The sequence below is a fragment of the Leptonychotes weddellii genome, chromosome 2 (assembly GCF_054177405.1).
Source record: "Leptonychotes weddellii isolate Sample4059 chromosome 2, ASM5417740v2, whole genome shotgun sequence".
NCBI classification, from domain to species: Eukaryota; Metazoa; Chordata; class Mammalia; order Carnivora; family Phocidae; genus Leptonychotes; species Leptonychotes weddellii.
The window spans coordinates 32,754,408-32,764,788 of NC_138370.1; the positions used below are offsets into that span (position 1 = coordinate 32,754,408).

Here is a 10,381-nt window from a genome sequence, read left to right on the forward strand (position 1 = left end):
TGCTTTGTCGAAGATGAGTTGACCATAGAGTTGAGGGTCCATTTCTGGGCTCTCTATTCTGTTCCATTGATCTATGTGTCTGTTTTTGTGCCAGTACCATGCTGTCTTGATGATGACAGCTTTGTAATAGAGCTGGAAGTCCGGAACCAAGAGGTAAAGTTTTTAGTATTTCAAAAGTTGACACGTTTGTTTGTTTGTTTGTTCCGAATTAAATGCACACAAATAATTTCATAAGCATTTTTGTTCCTGCTAGGAAAGCACTGTCTCCTCAGGTCTGTTCTCGAGCCCTGGATGCCGGTTTGGCTTTGAAGAGCCCATTGCTTTAAGAGCTGGAGATTTAAGTGCAGCTCTGGGCACCCTGACTGGCTTTGCCTTCCCATTCTATCATTTCTAATACAGCTCAGTTTGGTCATCCAGCCTGGGTTCACTGTCACTCTTGGATGAGCGTATTTCTTTGGCCTGTGTCCCTGAAATGCAGAAACCCTAATCCCTATGTCTTTAGCAATTCTCTCTTCACACATTTTAAGTTTTCCCTTCTGATTCTTGGACACAACTGTATCATAGCACTTACTGAATAATAATGGTATTATCTGACGACTTGTCTGTCTGTTCCACAAAAACTCCAGTCCCTTCAGAACAAGGACTTTGACCCTTAACCTTTGTGTCCCTGGTGTGCCACATAGGGTAAATCCTCAATAAATATTTCCTGCTCTAATTCCAGATGTTGTAGCATATTTTATTCTTTTCCATACTCCCTGGCTCCTTTCTTTTAAATATATATATAGAGAGAGGTGGGTGCTTTGAGGAGGAAAAACGGTATTAGTTGGACCAAGTCGCCTCTCCTTATAGCCACATGCTTCTTGGTATTCTCTACCAAGGTTAGAAAAGCATTACATAGATCAGAGTAATTAGTAATTGAGAAATAATTGATGTTTGCCCGGGGAGCACCTGCTCTCAGACAGGCAGGTTTGCCCTTCTAGGCCGCATGAGCCCCAGAGCAGCTGGCCCATTGGCAGCCTGGCCTCAGGAGTGGCTGAGAGAAGGCTCCACAGGTAACAGCTTTCCTCCAAAAACAGCCCCCACCTCCTCCCCACCATCCTGTTTTAAAAACAGAGAGACACTGTTGTTGATTTTAAGTAGATGAACCCACTAAGGCCATGCTATTGTATTTAAGAAATGTGGTGATTCATTATTTTCCAAAATGAAGGTCCACTCGCATTCTGTTTATTCTCTAACCCAGTAATTTAGCTTTATTTGGATGACACCAGAGGGAGGAGAAAAAGAAGATGTTTTCTAGTTGGTGCATTTTGCCATATAAGACTTTTGGAGGGGGACAGGAGTGGAAGCACAGCAGAGGTACGTCACTTTGTTGTATGAAGTGGCTGTGCTCAGCTTTCTTCACTTTCTTCGAGCCCTGTGGCCGTACACAGACAGCTTCATACTTTTTAGTGAAGGGAAGAACACTTGAGGCAAGGAAGCATCCAACAGAGACAAAAGAGAAGATGAGCTCATTGTTACTTAAGTCCTTTTAATGTAGCTTCTGATTACTATGGTCCTGAGTCCAGTACGGTCCTGTAGCTATTAATATAAATCTCCCTTACATATTGGTTTTATGTTTTAGGAATAAAAGAAAAATTATGAGGATATTCAGTGTGCCACCTACAGCAGAAACTTTATCAGAGCCCAGCTTTTATGACACAATAAGCAAAATCCGTTTAAGACAGCAACTGGAAATGTATTCCATTTGTAAGTATATTCTGTGTTGAATGGAGGCATGTTTAAAATAGATTTTTTGGAATTGAGTTCGATTAGCAAACGGTTATCAGAAATAATTCGTAATGAAAACGTAATGCCCTTTTTAGATGCTCAGCACAGTATTAGCAAAGGCAGATCTGCTGTGAAGTTGAAGCTTCCAGACCCTTTGCTTGTACGGGGCCCTTCCAGGACCCTGAGAACAGCCCTAGAAATGTGTTCATATGATGATATTTTTCTAAATTTTGCACAATTTCAATATTTTAACCATCAGTTAAGATTGCTATCTCTTCTAATTTGCCCTCTTCTGCACATCCCTTCATGTGGAGTAGCATTGAAGTGACCAAGAGCATTTGGGGATCTGGCTGAGGTTGAGTTGGAGCTGCATTTAGTTTGGGTTTGAATTTTGTATTTATGGAGTTTGCAGTCATTTCTATTATAACTAAATTACTGCAAGCCAAAGCAAAATAAGAATGACTTCCAGGGGCAACTGGGTGGCTCAGACTGTTAAGCATCCCACTCTTGATCTCAGCTCAGGTCTTGATCTCAGGATCATGAGTTCAAGCCTTGCCTTGAGCTCCATGCTAGGCATGAAGCCTACTTACCTGACAGGGGAGATACCATGTTCACGAAGGTGGTTTTCCCAGGGCGAGGCTTATCCATTGCACTCCGGATGTGCTGACCTCTGCGATTTCCCCAAATGTGGGAAACTCGACTGCATAATTTGTGGTAGTGGGGGACTGCGTTCGCGCTTTCCCCTGTTTAAAAAAAAAAAAAGCCTACTTAAAAAACAAACAAACAAACGAACGAAAAACCCAACAGCTTTCAGGAATATGGCATGCGATATCAATGTGCAAGGCCAGAGTTCATGTCTCAATATTAATATGTCATATAGTACTGAACACTATGAGTATGTATGTCAGTGAAAAGAAATAAAGTTTAAAATGTATGGAGCCAGAATGAATTGTACATCTAAGCCACAGCCTTTTATGCTACCATTTAAAAGAATGAGTTGTGGTTGGGCACCTAGATGGCTCAGTCGGATAAGCGTCTGCCTTCAGCTCAGGTCATTCTCAGGGTTCTGGGATCGAGCCCCACATCGGGCTCCCTGCTCAGTGGAGAGTCTGCTTCTCCCTCTCCCTCTGCCTCTTTCCCTGCTCATGCGTGTTCTCTCTCAAGTAAATAAATAAAAATCTTTCTAAAAAATTAAAAATTAAAAAAAAAAAAAGAATGAATTGTGGTTTCCAAGGTGTATTATTAAGTGAGAAGAGCAAGATAAAATAGTATATATACCAGGATGCTACTCTTATAAAATCGAATGACCAAAATATCCGTTGTGTTATCTATGTGTAATATAAATGTTCTATATAATTATGCAAGCATGGAGGAAGGCTTGGAAAGATATGCATCAGATTATTAACATTCATTACCTTGATGGGATTGTGTGGGATTTAAGGGGAAAAGACTGGACATTTTTTAAAGATGTCTACAGTAAAAACTCAGGTGTGTGTGTGCATAGAAAGAAGCAAGAGGGGGATGGGGGGATGGGTTAGCCCAGTGATGGGTATTAAGGAGGGCACATACTGCATGGAGCACTGGGTGTTATACGAAAACAGTGAATCGTGGATCACTACATCAAAAACTAATGATGTATGATGACTAACATAACATAATAAAATTAAATTTAAAAAAAAAAGAAGCAAGAAAGGATGATCACCGAGATATCACTAGTATATGTCTTGGGTGGAATAGAATTTCAGGTGAAAAATAGAAAAGTGTGTGTGTGTGTCTGTGTGTGTGTATACGCATAAACACAAGTAGAACCTCTGAAGTCTTAAGCACAAATTTTATCTCAACTAGTGAGAGCAGTTCCTTTAGGGGAAGGAAGTGGGTGGGTAGCTGCAGGATTGATCAGGTAGGAGGAAGATACACTTCTTTGTTCCTTTTGCATTTTGTACCATCTGCATATGTTACCAGTTCAAAATAAGAAGTAAAATTTAACATAGCAGCATTATTCACAATAGCCAAAAGGCGGAAACAACCCAAGTGTCCTTGACAGATACACAAAATGTGGTAGAGAAATACAATAGGATGTTATTCAGTCTTTAGGAGGAAGGAAATTCTGACACATGCTACAGCACAGATGAACCCGAGGACATTATGCTTCATAATTATTCTTATGAAGGCAAATAAACCAGTCACAAAAGAACACATATTTTACTTATAGGAGGCAAATTTGCAGAGACAGAAAGTAGAATGATGGTTGCCAGAGGGAGTGGGGAGTGATTGTTTAATAGGTGTGGAGTTCAGTTTGGGATGATCGGAAGAGCTCTGTGGATGGAGGATGTGAGGGTTGCAAAGCACTATGAACTGTGCACTGAGAAATAGTTAAAATGGTAATATTTGTGTATACTTAACCACGATAAAAAAAGTTCTTTAAAAAAACTTAAATACTAAAAAACGAAAGTACAGAGTCAGAAGTTCTATATGGAAAATTATAAAGAATTAAGTTTCCATGGATGCCCAGTCAAAACAAAGCTATTTCCTATCAGTAATACACTCAGTAACATACATATACTATTACAAACCAAGTGTACAGGTTTTTTTCTTCTTTGATGGCAATGCCATAAAATATATCATTTTTATCAGATTTCCTGTGTTTGTAAGGTGTGTTGATTTTCTACTGCTGCTGTAACAAGTTACTACAAATCTTGTGGCTTAAAACAACGCAAATGTACGATCTTACAGTTTTGTAGCGGAAAAGTTCTACAACAGTCTGAAACCAAGGTGTCAGTAGGGTACTCTTTCTGGAGGTTCTAGAAGAGAGTCTGTAACTTTGCCTTTTCCAGCTTCTAGAGGCCACCACATTGCTTGGTTTATGGCCCTCTGCCTCCATCTTGGGAGCCAGCAGCATTTAATCTTTCTGATCATTCTTCCTTTTTTATTTCTTAGTCTTTCTCTGCACTAAGGAAAGGGTGTCTGATTTTTAAGGCCCATGTGTTTAGGTTGGGCCAGATAATACAGGGTAATCTCCCCCTCGCAAGATCCTTACCTTAATCACATCTTCAAAGTCCTGTTTGTCCTGTTAAGTAACATATTCACAGATGTTGGGGACTAGGATGCAAACATCTTTAGAAGCCATTTTTCTTATAAATAGTATATGTGTGGACTTGCACATTTAATGAATCCCATCACATTGGATCATTCTTAGTGTTTGTGACCTATATAGTCCTGACAGTCTGGCGGTTCAAGAGGAAATAACAAAATTCTTTTTCTTAAAGAGGACTCCCAAAATTGTATAAACTTTAGGCCACAAAAATTTGGATGCACCCTGAGTAGCATAAATAAATAGTATCTCTTTCTTGGCTAGTTAAAACTTAAAGAACAGAGTGAAAGTTTTAACTCTAGGCAAGGAATGATATTCACAAAGATTTTAACTCCATACTTTCTCTAGTTGCAGGTTAAAACCATTCTTCTTCAACAAACATTTCTCAGAAGTACAAAAAAAATACAGAATGAGTATCTGTTTTTCTTCTAGTTTATATCACTGACAATGTTCAATAATAAGTCTCTTAGACTTAAAAGTTGAAATACAAATTCCTTATGCGGACAAAAGCATTACTACTAACTTATCTTAAGGTGGAAGTGGGAGATAAGAAAGAAGGAAATTATAAAATGCTAATTTAACTTGGGGCGCCTGGATGGCTCAGTCGCTAAGCATCTGACTTGATTTTGCCTCAGGTCATGATCTCAGGGTTGTGAGATCAAGCCCCGCATCCAGCTCCACACTCAGCGCAGAGTCTGCTTGTCCCTCTCCCTCTGCTCCTCCCCCTCCCTCCCCCAACTCATGCACACATGCTCTCTCTCAAATAAATAAACAAGTAAAATCTTTTTTAAAAATATTAATTAACTTTAATAGCTTAATTAATGGTTACCTTATAGTTTAAAGCTCTGAATAATCCTGATATACAAATAATAATAATAAAGTAAATATATAAAAATGGATATCAGCAGTGTTGAGAAATTAAGGATTACAAAGTATAATAAATTTCCTCTAATGAAAAAAAATATTTAATTCTAAGCTAATTCTTTACTGAGAATCATGACTTGACTGCAATTTAATGATGTTAGCTAATAATTATTTTGCTATTTTTATTAATTTTATCTCTTTCTTTTGTTGTGTTTTGTTTTGTTTTTTAATAGCAAGGAAGTATGACTATCAACAGCCACAAAACCAAGCTGACAGTGTGCAACTCTCGTTGGAATAAAATCACAGAAAATGAACAACATTAAATAATGGTTCAGCAGTGTGGTAGTAAGCTCCTAAATATACTAAATCCATGAACAGCATTTTCTTTTTAAACCCTATGTCCCTAAAATCATTTTACTTGTCATTTTTCCCAGTTTTTTGTTTTGTTTTGCTTTTTAAAATTACATCTCCAAGTCATTTATTATACAAAAAAAAGGGGGGGGGAGCAGTCAAAATACCTGGACGCAGAGAGTCTGCACATACTTAGAAAGATAGAATATAACCAGAGATGGTGATTTTACCTTGTGAAGACCTTTGATTTCTTCAGGATACAATCAGTCAGGAATAAAAATACATCTTTGGAAGTGAGACTCTGGAGATTATGCCACTTTGGTTTAAACATTTTTGCAAAATTAAAAAGTAAAAATCCCGGGGCACCTGGGTGGCTCAGTTGTTAAGCATTTGCCTTCAGCTCAGGTCTTGATCCCACGGTCCTGGGATCGAGCCCCGCATCGGGCTCCCTGCTTGGCGGGAAGCCTGCTTCTCCCCCTCCCACTCCCCCTGCTTGTGTTCCCTCTCTCACTGTGTCTCTCTCTGTCAAATAAATAAATAAAATCTTTAAAAAAAAAGTAAAAATCCCATCATTGGAAGAACATAATCCTCTTCAGTTGTATTCTGTGATGAATGTAATATGGATAGTGGACGGATTTGTGTTCTCCCTGCTGTCGTCACCGCACTTTAATTGAATTAACGATCTTTGCTTCTTCCGAACTTGCACAGGAGACTGTCTTTTCTACTCTCTTCATGAAGCATGCCCATCTGCTAATTGTGGAAGCTTTCTGTGATTGGAATGTTTTCCCTTCATTGTGTTCCCAGGAGTTTGTTTGCTTTTTTTTTTTAATCCCACAATTTCATTCCCACCAGAACAGTCTTCTTTGGACCATGCTAGAGCCATGCTGGAACCATGCTGCTGAATAAATGGGCACCTCTCTACTAGTGTTGGCAACTTGCTTTTTTGGTCATGTAACTCTCGTTTAATGTGACTGGTTACTTACACTTTTCTAGCATAATAAACTTCCCTGAAGACTCATATCTTGTACCGTACATTGAAATGTTTTTACCTAATTTTTCATATTTATTTAAATAAAAGTTAGTGGGAGGTAGTGGCAGGGAAATTTACCTGTCCACATCACTGTCCAAGAATTAGTTTTTGAATCAAAGCTATTCTTAATTTTAAGAGTTAGAGTTAGGGGCGCCTGAGTGGCTCAGTCAGTTAAGCGTCTGCCTTCGGCTCAGGTCATGATCCCAGGGTCCTGGGATTGAGCCCTGCATCGGGCTCCCTGCTCAGCGGCGAGTCTGCTTCTCCCTCTCCCAGTCCCCCTGCTTGTGTTCCCTCTTTTGCTGCGTGTCTCTCTGTCAAATAAATAAAAAATAAAATCTTTAAAAAAAAAGTTAATATTTCAAGGATTGTTTCCTTTTCCCTTTATAATTTGAAGTAAAGAACATAAATTTTAAATGGAAAGGTTTAGACCAAATAAAATTATTGAGGGAAATTACATTTGCTTTTAATTTAATTATATTATTCAAAAATGTCTTTCTTGTACAAGGTGAATTGTTGACTAAAGGGAATAACTCTTTCTTGACTCACAGAAGAGTCTGAATGCACTACCAATACACAGAATGAAAAACTGACTTTAGGATGTAAACAGTTATAATTACGGGCAGGGGGTTGTAGGGCAGCAAGGGGGCAATCTTCTTAAACTCTGCTTTGCTCTTAGGAAAGCCACTTTATATGTCTTTGAGCAGAAAATGTAATCAGAGCAGTTTCCTTGTATCACTGACGTGTTGCACAATCTGGACAAATTACAAAACTGGCCATCTCAGATGATTTGTAAAAATAGTGTACATAAATAAATGTAAATCCCAAAGAAATTGACTGCGGTTGTTGTTGATCTGCACCCACTAGATAGAGACAGTCAGAACCAAAAGCTGGTAGATCGTTTGGTGAGCATCAAACCTTGGCAAGGAAGAGGATGAATTCCTCCTCATCTTTTCTCTAAAGCCAACTGATGGGAATCACCCCCCACCCCTGGCAGGAACAACAGCAAGTCCGCCTTTGAAGTTGCTGCCCTGCTTCAACAGCTGAGCTGGGAAAGGGCTGGAAGCCCTGCAGCCACACTTCAAAGCCCACACCAGCTGATTGTTCCGCCTCTGCCCCCCCACCCCACCCATCCAAGGGTTCAGTGGAACTGTTTTCTTTGGAAGAAAACTGGAATGACTAATAAACTGGTAACTAACACTTGTGTTCTCCTTTTCCTCGTTTCTTCTCTTGTTAACGCAGATCTTCAGCAGTAAGCACTGGTCAGCCTCGCTGTGGGCACACAGCTCCATCGTGGTAAATCAGTGGGCGTTTAGCTAACGCCAGCTGGCTGCCCTAAGGGAAGACGTGAGCCTCCAGAGGGCACAGGTGTTTGCTATTGACCTATTCAGGTGGAATTATTTATGATTCATAAATGAAATGCAGAGTTGCATTGCTGTAATGTCAGAACTATTTTAAGGATGGAGGAGAAATAGATAAAATTACCATAATAGAAGTCATTTCCATGATTAAGATGAGAATACATTTAACTTAGAAAATATAATTAAAGGGGGGAGGGACAAAAGTATATTCTATGGAGCCAAGTCCTTAGTTCAACAAGCAGTTGTGGTGTATAGACTGTGCTAGCTGCTTGTGATCTTCTAGAGGCTATGCTAGTCTAGTAGAATCAGAACAGGAATAGGGGCCGAAAAACCAAATGGAAATAGAAAGGACACTTGGCTCACCTCCAGCCTATGTAAAACTGTGAGGATCCCAGAGTGGGAACTCGAGCTTAGTCTTAAATCTGTTTCCTGGTGGATCCCCCCACCCCCCGCCCCACTAAAGCCAGAGCTGAACCTATACAAAACTATAAAGCAAGAAAATTTTCCTACCCCTCTTCTTGTCCCTCTTCAGCCTCCTGCAAGTCTATGCACAGCACAGTCTTGAATGAGGATGTGAGAGTAAGGATGAGGCAAGAGGCTCCAGAACCAAGGGGGTAAGCCCTACGAACTCCTGAGGCCATGTGGAAACTCAGCAGCAGCTCATCCTCCTGTCCTTGACCCTCACCCCAAAATAAATGAGGAGCATTTAGCATCGGATTTCATACTGATGTATTCTCCACCTTTATTTTATTCAGATATAGTAAAAAATGAAAGCTGATTATATAGATTAGTAACATCCCACATTCTAGGTAGGAAGGGGAGATAAATCCAAGGGAGGCTGCTCACTGTCCAGGCTTATGGGTAGTAGTCTAGCCCCCAATTTGATGCTGAGGGCCCTCTGTGTTGTTCACTTTTATTTTTGATGTTTCTAGTTTCGAAGGTCAGAGGTTTCGCTGTGAGGAAAGAGTGGCTCCACCACAGGGATTTTTATGAAAAACATTTTGACACATTTCAAACTAGCTGAAGAAAGTTGGGTTTTGTTTTGTTTTGTTTTTTTCCTAGTTTCAGGGGTAGAATTTAGTGATTTATCAGTTGCATATAACACCCAGTGCTCATTCTATCAAGTGCCCTCCTTAATGCCCATCACCAATTATCTCTACCCCCCCACCCACCTCCTCTCCAGCAACCCTCAGTTTGTTTCCTGTAGTTAAGAGTTTCTTATGGTCTGCCCTACAAATCAAAACCACAATGAGGTATCACCTCACATGGTCAGAATGGATAAAATTAACAACTCAGAAAACAACAGATGGTGAGGATGTAGAGAAGGGGGAACTCTCTTACACTGTTGGTGGGAATGCAAACTGGTGCAGCCACTCTGGAAAACAGTATGGAGACTCCTCAAAAAGTTAAAAACAGAGCTACCCTATGACACAGCAATGGCACTACTAGGGATTCATCCAAAGGATACAAACATAGTGATTCAAAGGGACACCTGCACCCCAATTGTTTATAGCAGCAATGTCCACAATAGCCTAGCTATGGAAAGAGCCCAGATATCCATTGACAGATGAATGGATAAAGAAGATGTGGTACATATATACAATGGAATATTACTCAGCCATCAAAAAGAATGTAATCTTGCCATTTGCAATGACATGGATGGAGCTAGAGGGTATTATGCTAAGCGAAATAAGCCAATCAGAGAAAGACAATTATATGATCTCACTGATATGCAGAATTTAAGAAACAAAGCAGATGGACATAGGGGAAGGGAAGGAAAAATAAGATGAAAACAGAGAGAGAGGTTTTTAACTGTAACCAACTGTTGGTGTTGTTAAACTTAACTGCAAATGCTTCTGGCCTCAGAAATCTGAATTTCTTGAAAAAATGCACCATATAAAGGTAAAGTATTCATGACAG

The 10,381-nt window shown here is 39.7% G+C and overlaps 1 protein-coding gene and 1 non-coding gene across 4 annotated transcripts in view; both read left to right on the forward strand.

Annotated features, from left to right (window-relative positions):
• SMIM19 (small integral membrane protein 19) overlaps positions 1-7,091 on the forward strand; it is an 11,950-nt gene extending 4,859 nt beyond the window's left edge. For all 3 annotated transcript variants that reach the window (XM_081809741.1, XM_081809746.1, XM_006735342.3), the window contains exons 3-4: positions 1,622-1,746; positions 5,956-7,091. In XM_081809741.1, the coding sequence (XP_081665867.1) occupies positions 1,622-1,746; positions 5,956-6,020 (190 nt within the window). In that variant the 3' untranslated portion in view covers positions 6,021-7,091. The remainder of the gene's footprint in view (positions 1-1,621; positions 1,747-5,955) is intronic.
• LOC115941586 (U1 spliceosomal RNA) lies at positions 2,350-2,513 on the forward strand. Its single transcript, XR_004076321.1, has one exon. It is a non-coding gene; the product is annotated as a U1 spliceosomal RNA (small nuclear RNA).
• Positions 7,092-10,381: the final 3,290 nt, after the last annotated feature.